This window comes from Trypanosoma melophagium (assembly GCF_022059095.1).
Source record: "Trypanosoma melophagium isolate St. Kilda chromosome Unknown ctg25segment0, whole genome shotgun sequence".
In the NCBI taxonomy this organism is placed as follows: domain Eukaryota; phylum Euglenozoa; class Kinetoplastea; order Trypanosomatida; family Trypanosomatidae; genus Trypanosoma; species Trypanosoma melophagium.
The window spans coordinates 79311-101134 of record NW_027125156.1 but is presented as its reverse complement, the minus strand read 5'-3'; the positions used below and the strand labels follow the sequence as shown (position 1 = coordinate 101134).

At 38.9% G+C, this 21824-nt stretch overlaps 9 protein-coding genes across 9 annotated transcripts; all 9 read right to left on the bottom strand.

Moving 5' to 3' along the window:
- Positions 1-338: 338 nt before the first annotated feature.
- Positions 339-3992, bottom strand: LSM04_008590 (Phosphatidylinositol-4-phosphate 5-kinase; the record flags this gene model as incomplete). The annotated part of the gene is made up of 1 exon (XM_067336614.1): positions 339-3992. The coding sequence occupies one exon, from the start codon at positions 3990-3992 to the stop codon at positions 339-341; it is 3654 nt and encodes a 1217-aa protein (XP_067191050.1).
- A 1329-nt stretch (positions 3993-5321) lies between these two features.
- Positions 5322-7622, bottom strand: LSM04_003797 (Protein kinase domain; the record flags this gene model as incomplete). Its single annotated transcript, XM_067336613.1, has 1 exon — positions 5322-7622. The coding sequence occupies one exon, from the start codon at positions 7620-7622 to the stop codon at positions 5322-5324; it is 2301 nt and encodes a 766-aa protein (XP_067190982.1).
- A 1152-nt stretch (positions 7623-8774) lies between these two features.
- Positions 8775-10454, bottom strand: LSM04_007463 (uncharacterized protein; the record flags this gene model as incomplete). Its single annotated transcript, XM_067336611.1, has 1 exon — positions 8775-10454. One exon carries the CDS (start codon positions 10452-10454, stop codon positions 8775-8777), a length of 1680 nt encoding a protein of 559 aa, XP_067191039.1.
- Positions 10455-11039: 585 nt separating this feature from the next.
- Positions 11040-12773, bottom strand: LSM04_009028 (uncharacterized protein; the record flags this gene model as incomplete). Its single annotated transcript, XM_067336610.1, has 1 exon — positions 11040-12773. The coding sequence occupies one exon, from the start codon at positions 12771-12773 to the stop codon at positions 11040-11042; it is 1734 nt and encodes a 577-aa protein (XP_067191066.1).
- Positions 12774-13990: 1217 nt separating this feature from the next.
- On the bottom strand, positions 13991-15502 carry LSM04_004738 (Sperm-tail PG-rich repeat; the record flags this gene model as incomplete). Its single annotated transcript, XM_067336609.1, has 1 exon — positions 13991-15502. One exon carries the CDS (start codon positions 15500-15502, stop codon positions 13991-13993), a length of 1512 nt encoding a protein of 503 aa, XP_067191000.1.
- Positions 15503-15870: 368 nt separating this feature from the next.
- Positions 15871-16641, bottom strand: LSM04_004046 (Ribosomal protein S3Ae; the record flags this gene model as incomplete). Its single annotated transcript, XM_067336608.1, has 1 exon — positions 15871-16641. The coding sequence occupies one exon, from the start codon at positions 16639-16641 to the stop codon at positions 15871-15873; it is 771 nt and encodes a 256-aa protein (XP_067190988.1).
- A 379-nt stretch (positions 16642-17020) lies between these two features.
- Positions 17021-17791, bottom strand: LSM04_000437 (Ribosomal protein S3Ae; the record flags this gene model as incomplete). The annotated part of the gene is made up of 1 exon (XM_067336607.1): positions 17021-17791. The coding sequence occupies one exon, from the start codon at positions 17789-17791 to the stop codon at positions 17021-17023; it is 771 nt and encodes a 256-aa protein (XP_067190936.1).
- A 535-nt stretch (positions 17792-18326) lies between these two features.
- On the bottom strand, positions 18327-19928 carry LSM04_002706 (uncharacterized protein; the record flags this gene model as incomplete). The annotated part of the gene is made up of 1 exon (XM_067336606.1): positions 18327-19928. One exon carries the CDS (start codon positions 19926-19928, stop codon positions 18327-18329), a length of 1602 nt encoding a protein of 533 aa, XP_067190970.1.
- Positions 19929-21125: 1197 nt separating this feature from the next.
- Positions 21126-21518, bottom strand: LSM04_004720 (uncharacterized protein; the record flags this gene model as incomplete). Its single annotated transcript, XM_067336605.1, has 1 exon — positions 21126-21518. The coding sequence occupies one exon, from the start codon at positions 21516-21518 to the stop codon at positions 21126-21128; it is 393 nt and encodes a 130-aa protein (XP_067190999.1).
- Between the last annotated feature and the right edge of the window lie 306 nt (positions 21519-21824).

The window sequence follows — 21824 nt, the reverse complement described above, 5'->3', positions numbered from 1 at the left end:
ATTAAAAAAAGAAATGAAAGAAAAAGAGGAAAAAAAAAGGAATAGAAATCCATATGTTTATGTAGATACATTTATTTATATATACAGATGCAAACAGACTGACTGAGTGTAAGAAAAAAGAATAAAAGGAGAAAGAGAGTGAGAAATGAAAAAAAAAGGATACACAGTATATAAAAATAAATAAATAAATAAATAAATAATAATAATAGAACAAAAGAAGCACAAATTCACATAAACCCCCACTCATATACACAAAAAAGATAAAGATAATTTGTGCTGAATACCTTTTCTCATAAAAGTGTTATATGGGAACACCAGACAAACAAAAAACAAAAAACCTACACTGTAATATTTTCCAATACCTTATACAATCGTTCTGCAAACTCCTTTGGAGGGACGACGCTAATCTGACGTCTATCATTCCACAAACCCTTTGCAAAGTTCTCCAATCGTTTCGCCGGTGTGTACTCCTGCAATACATCAATAATCCCAATATAATACACATCCTCCCTCGCCGTGGTATCATCACCGGTGGTGTAAATAGGCAGTGAAAGTAAACCGCCATCACATCCAAATATGCAACTGTTATCCATCTGCATTGCCAATTCCGCCCCCACACCAATCGCCTCTGAAGTGATTGTCTGCTGCCAGGATGATCCTCGTCTTTCTTTTAATACGATCGTCTTGGATGGGCCTTCCTTGCGGGTGAATACGCGACTGCGGACTCCAATGAGACAACTGTAATCGACAATATTAAGGGATTGGAGAAAAGTGGTATCACTGCGGAATTGAGCCAAGAGATGTGCACGCTGTAAAGCACCACATATGATTAGTTGGGCTGGAAGATCATTATCTTTTAGTAATAATGCCCCAAATGGTGTGCGTGCTGCCCCAATATCCACGCTATCCGTATTGTTATTATTATTATTATTATTATTATTATTATTATTATTATTATTATTATTATTATTATTATTTGTATTGGTATTATTAGGATGACTATTGTGATTGGTTATTGTAGTCGTCGTAGTCGTAATAGCAGTATTCGTATTCGTATTCGTTGACCCTGTTGTATTCGCTGTGGCACTACGTCCAACAGTACTTCCCTTTACATCGTAAATACGATGAATGTAATAACGTGTGGCAAATACATTTTGCATTAATACATAGCGTTTACGCTCCCGTACACGTAACCAGGTAAAGGATAGTAATAGATAAAAACGAGGCAACATCGTATTTGGGTTTCTCTCACAAAACCCCGCATAACTACTCAGAAAGCGATGCTTTAAAAAACGAAACTCACTCTCCTTTACACCCTTTATTACAAAATTACCAAAATAGATAAGTGTTGTCCCACTCTTACCAGGTGAAAGGGCTTGTCGCCACACACACTCTGCATTTAATGCGGCACGTAATCCATCCACGTCCATATGAAGAAAACTACGGATTTGACTAAATAACACCGGGGCATGTAATGTAATACGCACCTCATCTTGACGTATTCGACTCTGTGCGAATCCATCTATTCCAAATGTCTCAATAAGATCACGATTACTGTTTTCCTCACAAAATGGTAAAAGTTCACGTGGAAATGGAGAGCTGGAAGTTTCCATCACCGCCGAATCTCGACAGCAGCGGAAATGCAAATGTACTTCTTCATCAATTGCACGTTGAACGGCGGCGGGAGTTGTACTGCGATAAACACCACCCCCTCTTTCTACTGTTGTGATCGTATTATTAGTAGGCACATGATGAGGCGATGATATGGGATCTGTATAATTATTATTTGGCTTGGAGATTGTACGTTGTACTGTTGAGGCAAATCTCGTACTATCAAAAGATGATGATACCTCTTCTTCTGCAGAAGAATCATCATCATCATAAGAAGAAGAAGAAGAATTACCGGAATTGGGAGAATGATGATATTTCTGTTTATTTACTTCTTTTGGATCATGTAATGGTTGATCATCATGTGTAACAGCACCAAGTCTCTGGTAATCGATGGGTATCGTCATATAGGCATCAGCGGAGGAGGATTGAATCACCTTTGCAAAGGTTAGACGAAGAATTTGATGAATATACCAAATACGATTATGAACTCCTTTTGGATTCACTTCTATCCCTAATTGATTGGGATTATTTGGTACAGTTGCCGTCGTCGTCGTAGTATTAGTAGTAGTAGTAGTATTAGCACCAGCCGATGAGGAAGTAAATAATGGACCCATGGACGTGGATAAAGTACATTTATTTTTAATACTATTCATACTATCGGTACGTGGAAGTAACACGGCTGATTTCGTACGCCGGTGATGTAATCGACTGTATGGACGTGATACTACTGTTGTTGTAGTATTAGCATTAGCATTCGTACTACTAGTAGTAGTAGTAGTTTTGGTTGGTGTAGTAATGAGATCTACTGTTGCAGTGTGTGTTCTCAAAAATCCACCTCTTGGTGTACTATTATTATTATTATTATTATTATTATTATTATTATTATTATGGATCTCAGTATGCGGCATAGACATTGATCCCATAGAGGCGTCTGTGTGTTCGCCGGTCTCTGTGTTTCTTTCCTCGCTTGTGTGGGTTTGTACAACTTGTCGTAATCGTCGTCTTCGTCCTTCCATGCGTGAGGCGGTAAGTGTAAAGAAATCATCATTATTATTACTATTACCATTATTATTATTATTATTATTATTATTATTATTATTATTATTATTATTATTATTCTTTTGTGCAGTTGCCGTTATATCGGATAATGTCGTAACGCCCTGTTGTAATCCACATAGTGCGGGGATAATAGGAATTGTGGAAGTCGTTGTTGTTGTTATAATGGGAATAGGCGATGGCGGGGATTCCACCGTTGTGTGGATAATCCCTGGTGTGTGATAACTATCAATATCAATATTGTTATTATTACTACTTTTTGCTGTTGTATGGCAATTGGAATAAGAAGCGAAGCCCTCTCTCAGTTCTTCTTCATCTTTTTCTTTTCTGTTTCTTGTTGTTGTTCTTATCCTTTCTTTTTGTTTTTCTTCTCTTTTGTCATTCCGGGTTGTGTGCGTTTTATGCATTTCACAACACATCTCGCGACTCGTATTATTATCACGATGAACATTATCACAAGAACAACAATCACAACACTCCATCGCCCCCGAAGCACTCGCAGTTCGCCGCATACTACACTCACTTCCACTATCCATATTATTCATATTCATATTAGTATTATTATCAGGATTCATATTAGGCGAGCTCTCCTCCTGTGCTGAATCACACGAGTGTAATTCCAACGGTCCAGAAGTACGAAAATGTCTCAAAGGACGATCTGTTGTTTTTGTTTTTGTATTTGTTGTTGTCTTTGATAATAATACGTGTGGAGTTGTTCCACGTTGATCGGCTTCTTCCAATGCCAATTGCAATAATTCAATCTCAATAGCGTACCCCTCCATCTGCCGCTTGCGTCGTTTACGTTCATACTCCAATCGTTTTTCTAACGTCTGCACTCGTTTCTGTAGTGCGACCACTTGATTCTTGTAATGTATAAGCATATTATTATTATTATTATTATTATTATTATTATTATTATTATTATCATGATAGAGTGAACACGGTTGTTTCTGTTCTCTTACTTGTTCCTGTTCTTCTTGTTGGGGATATTCATCTAATCCACGTTCTGCACTACATAGATCACCGATCGTAGATACTGGACTCCCACTACTACACGCCTGTGGAGATGTCACAGCACTATTACTATTACCATTATTATTATTATTATTATTATTATTATTATTATTATTATTATTATTCTGCATTGAATATGGTTCTCGCTGCTGTTGTTGGGATTGTTGTTGTTGTTGTTGTAATTGTATTATTGTGCGGACGAGAGCTGAGTTTTCCCGCTGCAGGCGTCTGGCACGTCGTGCGTGATGTTCAATTTCTTCTTTAAGAAGTGTAATCATCGCCTGCAACTCCAACGTCGTTACTCCATCCATTACTATTTATATAAATAAACAAATATATATATATATATATATATATATATATATATTGGATTCACACACACACACACACACGTATACTCCTCTCTCCCCCAATGTGAAGGACTATACTGAAAAGAAGAAAAAAAAGCAACAACTATAAACTACTATTATCGCTATTGCTAACAACAGGAAGACTTACAAAAAAATAAAGAGAAATGTAAAAAAAAGAGAAAGACTTTGGGGTTTAACAGAGAGAAGAAGAACAATAAATAATAATAATAATAATAATAATAGTAATAATAATAATAATAATAATAATAATAATAATAATAGTAATAATAAGATGCAAAAAAATTATAAGCGTAATAAGAAGAAATGCATATAAGTCTGAACATATAGAGAGAGGAGAAAGAAGCAAAAAAAAAAAGCAATGTATACATATACATATATATATGGTGGAGTGGAATAGAGAAAATTCTAGTCTCATCCAATCTGTATCCCCCACATTTTTCAATTTTCTTTTTCTCCCTTTAAATGTAAAATAAAACACACACACAAGTAGAGTCATCCACCCCCAAAATTTCTTTAAATTACTTGCATCCTCCCTTTTGCCATCCTTCCTTTTTATCTCCTTGTATCCCACCCTACCATTCTCCAAAAGATCTTTGGTTCTAATTTTTTTTTATATTGATGCTTTTTTTTTCCATTAACCTTCATGGGTTTTGTTTCTGTTATTGTATGTGTATGTATCTAAATTTACCCAACATTGTTGGTTTTTATCTTTCCACGACACGTTGATAGCCATACTTTTGTCTTTCTTTTCACAAACACATAAATACACACATACATAGAGATACAAAAACCCAAGGAAATTATATATATATATATACTTGTTATTATTTGCTGCTATAGGTATATACAATTTTGTTTGTTTCTTTTTTTTCCCTTGCATATTCCAAGTCGTAAGTCCTAGCATTAATAGTACCAGCTTCGGTCATGTTTCATAAAAGTCGATCTACAAGCTTCTTGACCTACACACATATGTGTATATATACTTATATATACTTATATATATATATCACTCACAGGATGCCTCCTCATTCCGTTTTTTTTTCTTCCATTCTCTCATACTCTTCCTTATCAGCCTCTGTTTATTTCTTTAGTTTTGCGTCTTCCCTCCCTTTTGCGTGAATGTACCTGTCTATACACCAACAGACACAAACATGTATATATATATATATATATATACAAGATAAGAGACAAACCGTCATCTTAATACATATTACTATATATTAAATATGTATATTTATGTATTCATAGTTCTCATTCCTGTGCCTATTCTCACATCAACTCACTCTCTCCACACGGAAGTGTGTCTTCCATTGCCTGTTGTCGCTCCATATCAAGCAGACTTGTAATAAATGCCACTGCCTCATGGTAATCGCTGGTCTTTCCATAAATACGTGTGGTTCGCACAAGTGTATAGCCCAAACTGGCTGGCACTAACGTAATATCAATATCACACACTCCATTAACAGGATTTACAACACCTGTACTACCAAAGGCAAGCGCCCGATGTGTTTGTGTGGCGACAGCTTGGTTTTTACTATTCTTTAATTGCAACGCCGCCGTGGTATGATTGGATTTACTATTATTATTACTATTATTATTATTATTATTATTATTATTATTATTATTATTATTGTCGCCATCCTGCAATTTCTTCTTTCGTGCCTTTGAGTGTAATGAGGTGGATAGCGAATTCTTCAGCGAGGAGGAAAGTGATGGGGCATCTGTACTGCGGCCCAACAGAAACTCCGCCGAAGAGGCATTCACAAACGATGGTGTTATCATTGGGCCTGTGATGCTGCTGGAGGCCATTAACAGTGGCGTGGCTGTTTCCATCGTTGTACCCGCCTGCAGGGCCGCAGAGCCGAGATAGCGAAAGGAATAGACATTAGACGTTGTGGAGACCATGTCATCATTGTACATTAACATGAGACGTTCTCTACAACTGGTTAACTTTTCCAGTACGGCGTTTGGGAGACCAAAGACGAGGAATCCATGCATAATACACTCGGAAACATTACGAGATTCTAATAAACCGGCTAGATTGGTGGCGATAGCAAGTTTTTTCCCCATTGGGTGTCGTATAAGTATATCACGCTTTACAACTCCTATAAGGAATTTATCAAATGTAATTTCCCCATCGGAGCCAATCTCACGTTCATCAAAGAATCGCATGAGACTTTTAATTTCCTCATCTGTTACATCAATATTACAGCGTTTAAATAATTTTCGCCACTGATTCACATTAATAACACCTGTGTGAAGTTCATCCACACTATCAAAAGCGGCACGTAATTGTCGCACCACCTCTCGTTCAGTTTCTACCATTTGTGCTCCTATAATGTTTGCAAGTTGAAACTCACTTTGAAGTTTAAATGGGCGATGTGCGAGGTCTTTCTTTACCCACGCATCATAAAATTGTTGATAGGTAACGCATTTACTCTTTCGATCACCTGTAAAAAGTTCCATTAATTCCGATACATCATCCGCACTTACCTTTTCCCCATGTAAGGTATTTAACATATCACGAATTTGATCCCGCCCAATCTCTCCATAATCATCAATATCTATCTTACGAAAAGCCGCCTTTAATACCGCTTCCTCTTCAGACGTTACGCTATGTTCAACAGAAAAATCCAGAAACGACATGGGCCGTTTAAGAAACTTATGCCGTGGAAATAGTGCCGCCTCTAAGTTTTTTGCAAACCACTTATCCCCAATAATTTGCGCCACAGTGGGTCGTTCTGTGGGTTCTAATGCAAGCATACGCACAATAAGTGATCGTGCCTCTGGAGAGATGCGTGCGATTTCCTCCTCTTGAAAGCCAAATTCCCCTATTTGTATTTGATGCATTGTTTCCTCATCATCTCGCCCGTTAAACGGCAAACGTCCAGTCAACATAAAAAATAAAATAATCCCCGCACTCCAGAGATCTTGCTGAAATGGATCCACCGTGGCGGGACTACTATCCGGACTTGCCATTTCAGGCGGAGTGTAGTGGAGTGTGCCAAACCCGTGTGGGGCACTTGTGTCGGCATTATTATCGCCATCCACGTACTCCAACTGGGCTTTACTGGAGAAACCAAAATCGCAGACGAGTAGTTTATTTTTTTTGCCCAGCAGGAGATTCTCCGCCTTGAGATCGCGATGGGCCACACCATTGCTGTGGCAGTAGTCAATAGCGGAGATGAGTTGTTGAAAGTACAGGCGGGCGACATCTTCCTTGAAATAACGCTGGGAGATGATGAGATCAAACAACTCCCCGCCCTCAGCAAGTTCCAAGACAAAGTAAAACGCCGTGGTACTTTGCAGAAACTTATATAACCTTACCACATGTGGGTGTTCCAGAGACTGCATAACGGTGGCTTCTTGTATAATCTTCGACTCATGACCGAGTAAATAATTATTCTGCAGTACTTTCAGTGCGAAGCGTTCGCCAGATGGAACATATGTGACGAGATACACAGAGCCGTAACTTCCCTCGCCAAGTCGCTGACCCGCAACGTAGTCTTTTAACACAACTGTTTCATCCTCCAACAGTGAAGAACCTGTGAAAACGGTAGAGGAGGGCATATCTATATATAAAGAGAGAGAACAAAAAAGCACAGGTGTGGTTTTATATATGCCTCTCACTCCCACAGACCGGTAAGAGTAGCAGTACTACTGCTAACAATAGTAGTAGTAATAATACTAGTAGTGAATTGCGGTAATAATAATAATAGTAGTAGTAGTAGTAGTAATAGTAATAGTAGTAATAATAATTATTAGAGTAGTAGTAATCGTAACAGCTACTCTTCTAACGCTGCTAAATAGGCCGAAGGAAAGATGATAATGATGATTGCTGATAGTGGGACGATGGCGAAGATAATACGAATAGGGGGAGGAAAAAAACGCAGAGGGCGAATTCAAATAAACGAGACGAAAAAAAAGAAAGAAAAAATGGGGAAGAGGTGCGCACGCACGCACGCACGCACGCACGCACAAACGTACGCCTGGCACTGCTAATATAAGAAAGAGAAAAAAGAGAGAAAAAAGAGATAAATAGATTCAATAGTGGTAGTAGTAGTAGTAGTAGTAGTAGTAGTAGTAATAATAACAGTAGTATTAGAGTATTCAATAACTAGGGTGGATTACCCTCTTGTGTCATAATAATAGTCATAGTTATTGGTAATACTAAAAAGCAATAATAATAATAATAATAATAATAATAAATCTTCCGCAATGATAGAGGGGGCAAACGCTGTGAAGGATAACTATCATGTGTATATCAAACAGCGACCATAAAAAAAAAGCAAAACAACAAAAAAAAACAAGAGCAAAAAGAACAGAAAACAAAATGTCACTCCAATAAAAAGCAATACAGAAAAAAGGAAAAAAAATAGGAAAAGAAAACCAGGATAAAACTATCTATGTCTTATTTCCTTTCTTTCCTTATCGTTGACGTTATTATGTATTCCCCCGTTACATGTTTAAAAATATATATTGTTTTTTCTTTTCTTTTGGCAAAAAACAAGCAAGATTCAGTCCCATATTCATGAAAAACGCTGCAATAAGCAGAAAAAGAAAGAAACAAAAAGGAAAAAAAAAAATGAGTTTAACAGAAATCCTGTTAAGATCCTCTCTCTTTCTTTTCTTCCCTCTCTTTTTTTTTTCCCTTCTTTCTGTTTATAATAAACATATATATATATACATATACCAGAGTGAGAGAGAGAAAAATAATCATTCTTATTCACATTCATGTACTTTCCCTACACCGTAGAGTTGATGATACCATCGTTTTCCCTCACGTCCTCTACTCAACAGCATTAAATACCAAAAGACAATTAATCGCACAATATCTAGCAATCCCTGTCCAACCGTATTCATATACCACCGCATAAACTCCACATGCGTGCTATAGAGCGGCTCCCCCTCCTCCAACAGCATGGAAAAGTACAGAGCGGAGCAGGCAAATGAAAAGACATGCTGCATCATGTAATAAATTCTCAAACGACGATTAAGAAGTACGGCGTAAGGTGGAAGTGAACTCGTGTCTAATCCACTTGTTTCTACATTCTCACGTTGCAATAGCGCAGATGGCGAGTGGGATGCTCTACGGGCCCCATACCACTCCACTAGGAGCGATAATACACCCAAATCACATCCCAGTACATATAAGGTCCCACAACTGGCGAGATATCCAGTGAACGTGCCTGTACTAAACATTAAATGATGCACATGAAATATAACAAGTGTAAAGACAAGCAAGAGATTTAACATAACGAGAAAAGCCCCTCCTTGTGTCGCCGCACGGGCATGTCGCCAGAAAATAACACTCGTTCGTTCCGTTCCAACATCATCATTACAAACAGGCGTCACCGTAACAGCAGCAGGAGGAAGACTATTTGTACAATCAACAGATCTCCAGTCATTTTCTCGGGTTCGTGATTCACGCAGGAATACTTCTCTCCCTTCATTATAGGCACGAATAGTTTCTGCATTCATCATAATTGTATTACTTTCCTCATTATTATACTTTTGTCCACGTATTGTATCGGCGCTAGTTCGCATTACGGGATGTGTGGAGACAGCATTGTCCATCATACGTGAAACTCCCTCAGAGTCTAAAGAAACGGTTGTAATTCCACTCGCTGATCGTAATAATCTCTGTTTATTATTATTATTATTATTATCATTATTATAGTAATAGTTTCTTCTACCAGAAATGTGATCTCCCACAACGTGAAGCATCATATCACAACTACAAACAAGAAAGGCGTAGAGAACTTGTGAGGGTCGTAGAAAGTATGTGAGACAGTTTGATATAACGGAAAGCCAATTGACAGTCACCACAATACGTAGTGTTAGCGGCAATGCTAGTAAACGCGAAAGCGGATCATTTTCATATAAAATATCACTCTCAAGTTCCTCATCATAGTAATGTTGATTCGATTCGTCTCCATCCAATCCATTATTATTATTATTATTATTATTATTATTATTATTATTATTATTATTATTATTACTGCCATGAAGAGGAGGAAGAGAAGAAGGCGCAATCCCATCTACTGTGGTTGGATGTGTACTATTAACTGGAATACCCATATTTACATTACTGCACAAAGACGGCCTTCTTAAAGTATCCGTCATATGCATTGTTTCTACTCCCGTACTCATAACACCATCATTATTATTATTATTATTACTATTATTCGTAGAAATAGTATTGTGGTAAATCGGAGAAAGTGCCCCATTGGACTTTCCATCCATTTCTCTCCGTGGAGAACTAATAGTAGTTGTGGTCTCTGTTGCCGTTGTGGGTATAAACACTTTCACTCTACACGCAATGTACAGCAGACAACAGAGAAAGAGGCCAACATCGGATGCGTATATTTCAAGCGTTGATGGAACGTTCTTGGCAGTCATGAGCCTTTACACACACTCAGATAAAAAGATATGTATTTATTTATATATTTATGTTTATATAAATATATAAACAAATAAAGGAAAAGAGGAAAAGAACCCCTCCCCCCAACACCAAAAATCAAAACCAATAAAAAAAAAGAAACCTCCTTCACCCCTATTTCTCCCTTGTTTTTTGATTGTGTTTCGTATTCTTATTGCTAGTTTCCTAGTACAGCAAGAAGAATAGAAAAGGAAAAGTGATGTAATATGAGGCGAGAGAAAAACGAAGATCTATATATTGCTCTAATTACAAACCAGAAAAAAGAAAAAGTACATTTTAGCATGGAAAATGAGTACAGTAGTTTGAGAGAAAATAAAATAAGAAATAACACAACATAAAAATAAAAAATCAATAAATATCTTCCATATAATCTATGAGAATGGCAAAACGCCTTGGATGAACAGATAGACAAAATAAGAAGAACAAGAACAATAAAAAAAAAAAAGAAGAAACTATCCACTCTGAGAGAAGAATACTTCCTTAATTATCATTATTTTTCATGTTCTTTATCTATCCATCAATCTATATATAAATATTTATCTTCATTACGTTGTGGACGCAGAAACGTCTGGCATACCAGAAGAGAGTATAGAAACTGCAGGATGTATCAAATTCTGCATGAGTTGTTGTTGCTGTTCAGCGTGCGCTAATGCCACTACTTTATACCACACACTCTGCACCGCAAGTGTTGTTGGCGGAGTTGCTATTATATTACTAGTCGTGTAGGGACTGTTAGGACGGTCAACAGAGGGACTATTGGCATTCATCTCATTAGCACTATTATTACTATCATTATCATGAAAATTTACAGTACTCTCTGTACAACTACTGCTATACAGTTCTTGTGGAACCATATAAAGAGGGGGTGCAGAGGGCACATTATTATTATTATTATTATTATTATTATTATTATTATTATTATTATTATTATTATTATTATTATAGTGGTCTGCATCTCTTCTTATACATGAACTCAACACCACAATACCAGCGCTACTACGACAACTTTCCCTTTTTTCTTCTTCTTCCTGAGTACATTCTACAACGGCACAACTGTATCGCCCTTCATTCTTTTCAAATTCTGCCAATCGTGCAGGCGTTGCACCGTCTGGCGAGTACATCAATTTACGCCGCAGTGCGGTGGACGGTGCAGTCGCCGCTGCCCGCACTCCACGCAGTGGAATGGAATCCGGTTTGGGTGTATTTTGTATAAATGGGGAAGAAGTCAGACCCGTGCGAGCGTGACTACTTCCATGTTCGTTGTTTCTTTGATGATGAAGGGGTGTGATATGATTTGAATAACTTTCATTTTGTTCTTCCTCTTCTCGTTGTTGTTGATAATGTGAAGGAGGAGAGTTGTACTGTTTACATTGGGTAGACATCACAGTTCCCGGGGGTTTGGCATTATCTGATGTGAGTCCAGCCGAGTTACTGGTGTTATTATTACTTTTGCTGTTACTGTCAAACATCACCGGTGTGGCGTCTCCCATTGTTGCTTTTGTATGTTTTACAGTAAGGAAATCAACACTGTTATTATTATTATTATTATTATTATTACTACTATTACCTATTTGTAATGTATCTTCATTGTTTATTGGACTTTCTCTTGTAGCGTTGATCATTTTTGGTTCTGTTTTGATCTTATTATCATGTGTGGTATGGGGTTTCTCTATTGTATGTAAATAGTGGTAATGTGGTCCTTTATTCTCACACTGTCCCGCGACCTTTGCACAGAGAGAAACTAATGTGGTGTGAATACCGTGCAGTTCACTTTCTTCTGTACTATTATCACTATTATTTTTACTTCTATTACCGTTATGAGGTTTATGAACATCACAATCCGTATGTATCACTCTTCCTGTTGTCATCGTATATGAACTTCCTGTCCGGATATTATTATTATATTTATTATAATTTCTCTGTTGATTCTCAAACAGTTCTGGTTTCTTCTTCGCAGCCATGTATATAACCCGTTCACAACGATGTAGTCGATTATCAATATTATTTAACCGCCTACACGTTTGACGACGCCAGACCTTTAATTGATACTCCAAGTTCAGTAGTGTTTCCGTAATGGCTCTGAATACCACACGAGATTCCATATCATCCTCATTACTATGACCTGATCGTGATGTATACATGGAAGCTGAACTAAGTGGATATGTATCATCACATGTTTGCAGCTGTTGTTTATGTTGTTTGTATTTATATTGATCTACTTCTATATTATTGAAATACGTTCCTGTTGGTCTTTCAAAGTCTGTGGCTAACTGGGCCATAATGGGATTCTTTTTTTTTTTTTACAATATCTATGCCTATATGTTTCTTCTTTTATATAATAACTATAAATATATAATTCTGGGATGTGATACTAAGATGAAAAACAAAAACAAAAGAAAAGAAGAAAAACATCATTATAACAAGAAGTTTTATTTTTATGAAAAATAACATCAACACCCCTCAAAGAGAAAAGAAAAACACCCCATATATAATTTAGTCACCCTATTTCATGGGGATATATATATATATATATATATATATATATAACGGCTTTCAATGGGCTCCAAAACAAAAAAAAAGGTATTTCCTATTCCTCCTTCTTCTCACATAAGCAGGTAAGAGAATACTGTATATGTTTGTACCAATTGCTATACTATATGGAGAAGGGCTAAACAGCATACGCAGAAAGGGAAAGGGTATCAACTTTACATTGAATATACTGTCAAAAACAGATATACGTCAAAAAAAAAGAGGGTTACAAACATATTCACTTGTTCATAAAAGAAAAAAAAGGGAAATCTTGTAATGTACTTGTTTTTCCTTTCTCTATTAATCCCTGAAGTGAACCACAACAACAATAACACAAATAACAATAAGAAAAACAAGTCCAATACAAAATTGTATCTACATAAGTATTTTTGTTTTTTTTTCTTTGTCGTCATCTCCTTTTCCTTCTTTTTTTCTTCGTAGTGGAGGGCACTACTTTCCACCGTCTCTTTTTGTATCTTTCCCTTCGTCATTCTATCATTTGTTTCATTATTTCTTTTTTCGTCGTCTGCTTCAACCAAAAAAAAAAGAACAAGATCGGTTTCTGGCCTTTCCGACATCTGTTTCTAATGGCTCTCTTATTCTTTAGAATTTATTTTCATGACAGTTTTTCTATTTTTTTCTCTCTCTCTCTCTCTCTTTTTTTTTTTCGGTTTCTTTATTAGTGCAGAAAAAAAAAAAAAGCCCAATGGTGTACATAAATGCCACTCCGCTCCATTTCCCCATTCTTCTCGCACTCCATTTTTTCCAGGGAAAAATAGAATGCAAAAGACAACTAGCGAAACAGCACCAAATAAACAATTAAGTAAATGGAAAGTAGTGACAAAGAGACAAAAAAAAAAACAAAAACAAAAACAAAACTAAAAAACAGTACAAAAAACGGTAAAAAGGGAAAACAGATAGAAATATATATATATATATATATATATATATATATATAACTTCCTCTCTAATTAAACTTGACTTTGGTCATCCATGTCGTTTCATCTTCATACTCGCAGTTGATATTCGTTGTCTCATCATATGGCTTACACACCTGATGAGTAGCCCGTGCTGGGTATCTAATACCAAATGTAAATCCCTTTCCAGTACGTACTCCCTCCGCTATTGTGTCATTATCCACATTATACGATGGACCACCATCGCCCTGTGCACCAAGGTGTTTGCTGCGACTGTAATCACCACGGTAAAAGACTGTGCCACGACCAGAGTCAGGTGGTTTTACATTATAGCAAAGAGGACCAGAAGTTTGTTCAGGAGGAAAACGACTGCCAATGCCAAATCCACTAACGTCCGAGTACCTTAATGGAAGTACAGCATCCAAGTTTGGATAATACATACCAGGTCCACCCTGTTCTTCTACATTTGCTCGTGCCCGCTGTGCCATTTCCGCAATAGCCACAGGATCGAATGGACGTGCAGCAAAGCGGAAACCATTACTTGTCATGGGTGGTTTACCTAAATCATGTGCTCCAGGTCCCAATGTTCCAGTAGCGGCACCCTTTTCATCACGCCATGTGCGTGCCCCAAATGACATTCCCTTTCGGTAATCATGATCAAATTCAGAAGGAATCTTATAATCACCTGGTCCAGGTCCTGAATCAGCAACTGCTCTAATAGTCTTGGAATGTGGTAATGTTTGTAATTTTTGGGCAAATACTGGTGTATGTGTGGGTCCTTTTTGCATTATACGACTTACATCACCGTATTGTCCGGGTCCAGGTCCAGGTGCAATTGGTCGTTTATGCATATGATGTCGTCCACCAAAACTAGGTCCATCATATAATCGTTGTTTTTGTGGGGCACAACGTGCAGCAATTGTAGTAGGATCATCATAACTTCCAGGGCCTGGAGAGTTATCTCTCGCAACGACTTTATGTATAGAAGTAATAAATTCTTTACGTTTTGGTTTTTCATCACCAAAACGTGGAACATTATAGCTCGCTGGTCCTGGTACATCATCACGTGTAGTTAAAATTTTTGTCCGCTGACCAAAGTGAGGTCCTTTACGACCAGCAGAATTAAAATCAGAGGGAATAACATACTCCCCCGGTCCCACAGAAGTACCCATTGGTTTCTCATGAATTTTACCATACATTGAAAATGCTGGAGTGTCAGGAGATAATGCAAGACTGTATTGCTTCGGTAGTGGTGGTGGGGGAACAGAACGTCCTCTATTACCACCAGTTGTCACTTTAGGTGCTGTTCGCGGTGCCGCAACTTCATTCGCAGCGGATACATCACACGGTGGTCCAAAAACTGTAGAACGACACTGTCCAACTGTGCTTGGGATACGATATTCACCAGGTCCTACCGTCATCTCCTGTCGTCGCTCACTGTATTTTCCTAACATCGACCCTTTTGGAATAGTGTGATTATCTACTGTGTAACTCATCGGACCAGGCCGATGATCACGAAGTCGTAGATGCGCCCATTCTGTAAATCCACCAATTAATGCCATTATCACTTTTCTTTTTCTATTTTCTCGTTGCCACCCCTCTCTCTCTCTCTCTCCTCTTATTCACTACAAAAATTACCAATAACAACACCAAGGAGCCAAGAAAAGCGGCAACAGACACAACAAAAAAGAAAAATGAAAAACGAAAAAAAAAGGAGAAAAATGAGATACAATTACAATAAATACAACAACAAGAAAGAAAATCAAGATAACTTAACATAGACAGGTGTAAAGCCAACTGTCCACCAAACACAAAAAAAAAAAAAATAAAAATAGCCAATACCTACCAAATTCATAAAGAATATTGGAGAAATGACGAAAACAAGAAAAAACAAAAGAGCAATCACATCACACACGCACTATGAATGCACTCAAGCAGTGGTCTCCTGAGCCACCTCGACGGCGACGGCCTCACCCTCAGCAGAGGTGGGAATATCACCGTGGGCACCGAGCAGCGCCTGGGCGTCAAACTTGGGAGTGCGCACCACCTTCACCTTGCGGATGCGGAGATCACGCAGAGGCACGATGGGGTTGCAGCGCTTGGCGAGACGGTCGCGGAGGATGTTGCGGGCCAACAGGGTTGTGGCCTCGTTGATGGTCGCCTTGGCCAGACGCTGGCGGATGAGGTTGGTCATGCGCAGGCGCACCCACTTCACCAGGCGTGTCTTGGCATAGCAGTTCTTCGAGAGCTGGTTACTTTGCTTGCGGGTGAAGGCAATCACGAAGAGGCGCATGGTGTAGCCATCAGCAGTCTTGGCCTCCACGGTGGCCTCAATGGTTGTGCACCACTTGCGGAGGAGGTTAAAGATGCGGTCGGAGGTCATGTCCATGCTGTGGAACTGTGTGAGAAGGTTGCGGCCCTGCACCTCCTGCACCACGAACTTCATCTTGCGGTAGGCGTCATCCTCAGACTGTGTCTTGTTCAGATCAGCCAGATTAGTCTCGTAGACGCGTCCACGGAGGTTGTCGGCGGCGATCTTAATACCCTGAGTCTTGTTGCAGATGGTCTTACCGAACTGACGCACTTCAAAGTTCTTGGGGGCCACTACATCGTACCATTCCTTGCGGCTCATGGCCTCTTGGATCTTCTTCTTACCGCGCTTGCCGCCCTTGCTGATGCGCTTGTTCTTACCGAGGGTCATGACTGCCGGAGAAGGATGTGTATGCTCTCTATAAATCAATGAAATAATAATACAACAGAGAAAGGAAGAGAAGAACAAAGAAAAAAGAAAAAAGAAGAAGCGAAGGAAATACTAGAAAAAAAAGGGATAAAGAAGAAATTGAGTAAACAAATAATCATAGAATATCCCTCTCTTCCCCACCCAGCACACGGAGAAGTAGAAGACATTAACTCAAAGAAACACCATAGCGAGTAGAAATTTCTTTTTGTTTAAATTTTTAGGGCAAAAAATAAACAAACCATAAATAAATAATCCTTTCAGAGACAGAGAAGTTTCACAGTAGCTACTTCAACCACTGCGGTTGATGTGTGCTCATAGCAGCCATGCCGGGAGCTCGCACTCAAGCAGTGGTCTCCTGAGCCACCTCGACGGCGACGGCCTCACCCTCAGCAGAGGTGGGAATATCACCGTGGGCACCGAGCAGCGCCTGGGCGTCAAACTTGGGAGTGCGCACCACCTTCACCTTGCGGATGCGGAGATCACGCAGAGGCACGATGGGGTTGCAGCGCTTGGCGAGACGGTCGCGGAGGATGTTGCGGGCCAACAGGGTTGTGGCCTCGTTGATGGTCGCCTTGGCCAGACGCTGGCGGATGAGGTTGGTCATGCGCAGGCGCACCCACTTCACCAGGCGTGTCTTGGCATAGCAGTTCTTCGAGAGCTGGTTACTTTGCTTGCGGGTGAAGGCAATCACGAAGAGGCGCATGGTGTAGCCATCAGCAGTCTTGGCCTCCACGGTGGCCTCAATGGTTGTGCACCACTTGCGGAGGAGGTTAAAGATGCGGTCGGAGGTCATGTCCATGCTGTGGAACTGTGTGAGAAGGTTGCGGCCCTGCACCTCCTGCACCACGAACTTCATCTTGCGGTAGGCGTCATCCTCAGACTGTGTCTTGTTCAGATCAGCCAGATTAGTCTCGTAGACGCGTCCACGGAGGTTGTCGGCGGCGATCTTAATACCCTGAGTCTTGTTGCAGATGGTCTTACCGAACTGACGCACTTCAAAGTTCTTGGGGGCCACTACATCGTACCATTCCTTGCGGCTCATGGCCTCTTGGATCTTCTTCTTACCGCGCTTGCCGCCCTTGCTGATGCGCTTGTTCTTACCGAGGGTCATGGCTTCTCTTCTCTCTCTAGATAGGTTTGTGTAATATGTATATATATATTAGATGTACACAGTGTGGAAGGTGTACAAAAATGGGGAAGGCAAGAAAAAAAAAGAGTGAAAAGAGAAGGAAAAAAAGAAACAATTCGAGGAAAGGAAAGAGAGCAGTTACCTGAAATGGAGATCCAATTGGGGGAATAAAAGAAAGAAAAAAACAGACTGTTTTATTTGCAAAAAGTGAAAAGACTGAAGAGAACAAGAAAAACAAAAAATGGTAAACCAAAAAGAAAAAAGCAGATGGGGTAATAGATTTCCACTACCCCTCATGTCTCTCTTTATCGTATCAATCTTATCTTGCATTCGTTTCAATATTTATTGCCGTTCCCTTCGCCTTCTTTGTTGTTCTCCGAACTTCTAGACGCCTTTATTTGTGTGTTCATTCACATATATATATATATATATATATATATATATATATATATATATATATATATATATATATATATACGTATATAAGTTTGTGTTTGTAATGTGTGTGATATGAGCATTAGCACGAAAGGAAGAGCTCGTAGTCTACTGATATACCACTTGCACAACTACCATCGAGAGATGTTACCCATCCGCCCTGCCATGTGCTCCCACAACTCACAATAGAATCAATACGATTCCTAAAAGACATGCCAGAAGACCCCTCTTCCTTCTCTCCTGCATTGTGACCGTTATATTTATTACCATTATTATTATGGCTAGTGCTACTCTTTTTTGTACTGCCGTTAGAGTAATTATGGTTTTCGTCAGCCATCTGAGAAGCATTTTCTGACTTTTGTAATGCAATAACACGCACTTCGGAGTCGATACCGACAGCAACAACTGCCTTACCTGATGCGAGTGGTGCAATAGAGCCAATTTCGTATTTCAAGACATTTGTTGAAATGCTGAGACAATTCCACTTTCGTACATCATGTACACAGAGTGAGCGACCAACCGCTAACACCACTTCATACTCATTACCTGTAGAACACACATCCGCCACAGAGAGTGTAGGAGTTGTGAAACGACCCGTAACAGGTGAGGTGTATGTGGTTTTTGTATCCTTCGCTAATTGAAGTACGGCCTCTGTACAACGTAAATCATATACACTAGCCAGTGTTCCTTCTGCCACCACAACACTGTGGGATAGACCAGTACAAAGTGATATGCCTGTGGGTGGATGTGTGGTGCTGTAGTGTCGTACTACCGCCCCGGCAGAGGCGTCAAGTAAACGGAGATCGAAGAAGAACTCCCGACAACAGGCGAGTGCGTGGGAGTGAAGAGGGACAATTCCACACCAGCCACGGGCCCCAACTTGGATGCCACACTGAGAGAATCCCGGTGTGGTTAATCCTCTCACATCTCCTGCCCCATTAGTGGGGGAAGAAGAAGATAATGAAGATGAAGAGGATGATGAGGGTGCGATAAGTGTCCAGAAGGAATCTTCATCCTTTAATTCCTGTCTTATACGTTTTGTTGGTGCCTCGTCTGTACTCATCATTGTAGATGTCGTGGGAAGTGTGGCGCAGTAGACATTCCCCACCACATCCGCCACATAAAGTGTGGGATTGGGAAATATTGCCGCATTATTTCCCGCCTGCAGCATTGCGGTTTGACTTTCTGGTGTGAGTTGCACACACCCAATGCGCCGCTGTGATGGAAGTGGAATGGATTCCCAATACACTTCTTCACTGTTCATTAAGGCACAACTGCGCGTGAGACGTGTTCCCTCACGGGGATCTGTTGCGATGAGACCCGTCAAGGCCACAGGTAGTGCATCTCGTTTATTATGGTGGTTATTCGTGTTTGTGTTATCATTATTACTATTATTAGTATTACTATTATGTTTATTCGGATTTGTTTTATTCTCTGTGGTATCCCTCTCATCATCATTATTGTTTCCCATGCCACGGGGTTTAATACGACGCATAATACCAAGTTGTGTTTTATCTTCATTTTCATTTTCTTCTTGTTGAGGGTATTGCGATGAATGTACTCCTCCAGTGGGTCTAATTACACTAATGTGTGTACGTGATCCCTTGGGCAAATACGGACGTTTTGCGTTTCCCGCCGCAGGCACAAGAACATCGTGGATTGTTGCTAATGTGTACGATTTCATTTATTTGGTTAATTAATAGAAAAAAATTGTTAACTCTGGAGAATACGTACTTGGAGAGAACCACACGGAATTATTTTACCCATTCATGAGTATATATACGTATAAGTGTGAAGTATCAAAGAGAAAGAGAGATAGAGAGAGATAGAAACGAATAAATAAAACAAAAAGAAAGAGAAAAAAAAACAGCTTCAGGAAAGTATATCATTTCCACTTTCATAATGAATAGGTAAAGTAAAAGAATATGGAAGAAAACGCACACACACAAACAAATAAAGAAATAAGCAAAAGAGTTAAACGTAAAACAAGTATATATATATATATACACTCACGTTTACTGCCAACTAGTAGCAAAACGAAAAAGAAATCCACAAAAGAAGGAAGTGGGAAAATCCTAGACTCAAAAACAAAGAAAACCACAAAACCACATAACAACAGCGATAACCAAAGATTATTAATGCAGAGTATTATCAGAGGGAAATAAAATAAAAAGGCAAAGAATCCCCCTCTTTCAAACTCATCTAGTTTTCTTTTTTTTCTTTTTCCTCCTTTTTTTTTCTGTTCCCTCTCTCGCCCAGTGAGGTAATACCGATTTAGCACGATTGCCGGCACACGAGAAAAAAACACAAAACAACAAACAAAGAAAACAAAAAAGAAACGATACCTCAAAGAGCAATCAATACAGAAGAGAAATAAATCAAAAGAACAAAATAACAAAAAAAACATCCTGAAGCAACAGGAAGAAATGGAAGACAAAAAAAAAACGGAAATATTGAACTTACACTAGAGTAGGTTAGAGAGCCATATATATATATATATATATATATATATATATATATATATATATACATATATATATCTCATAGAAACAGAAAAAGATATCATTTCCTATCTAATATAAGTATTATTCCCTTCAATATTGCTCACATCAGCGGAAACAAGACTGAGCATCAAGCAATAGCGAACCCCAATCATTACCAAAGCAAGTTAAATTCAACAACCATTCATACACTACAAGATATTTTTTTGTTTTTTTCTTTCTTCCCCCTTTATATACACAATGTGCTGCAACAAAGGAAGAATCAAGAAGCATTAGAAATGAACCCAGAAGAACAATCATGTCCCTCCCATCCCTACCGTTTAAAACCTCCCTCTTTCTTTCTTTTTTCTTTTGTTATTTCTCATTATCATCATATTCATTTATTTTTTACACTTCCCGTATTGTTCACTACGTAATTCCCTCTGAGCTTCCATCAGAGTTCGTTTTCGTTCCGCACGCAACCAGGACAAAATATACTCCGCTGCATCCTCTGGCCGGTGTCGCATGAGATTAAATGCGATTGTATTGAAAATGGATAGAATGTCTGCTATATTTATACTATTATCATTCTGCTGTGTACCTGTTCCTTCCTTCCCATTATTCTCTTGATTCCCCACACGATCAGCAATATTATCACTATTTCTGAGAATTTCAGATCCCCCAGATGCCGAATGATTAGATATAGTGGATTTCTTCTTTTGTCCCTTTACGATATTTGTATCGTTTCCATTATTCCCCGTCCCATCAAACATATTCAAACGCCCCCTAGACATAAAGAATATGATAAAGAGAGACTTTTTGCAGAGCAATCCTCTATTCTCGCTCTCTCTCTATCTGTATATATATATATATATATATATATATATATATATGGACTCAATTGTCCCCCGTTATCCTATCCTCTTTTGCTCCTTTCTTTTATCTTCTGCTTTCTCTTATTTAAACCCTTCTTGTGAAATTCACCCTTTCTCTCTCTGTCACTTTCTCTACTGTACGGCTACTGCGGGATGTAAACGCCCAAAGCGGTATTGTTAAAAGAGAAAAACTTTCCTCTTTACTTTTTGGATTGTTTCACTGAT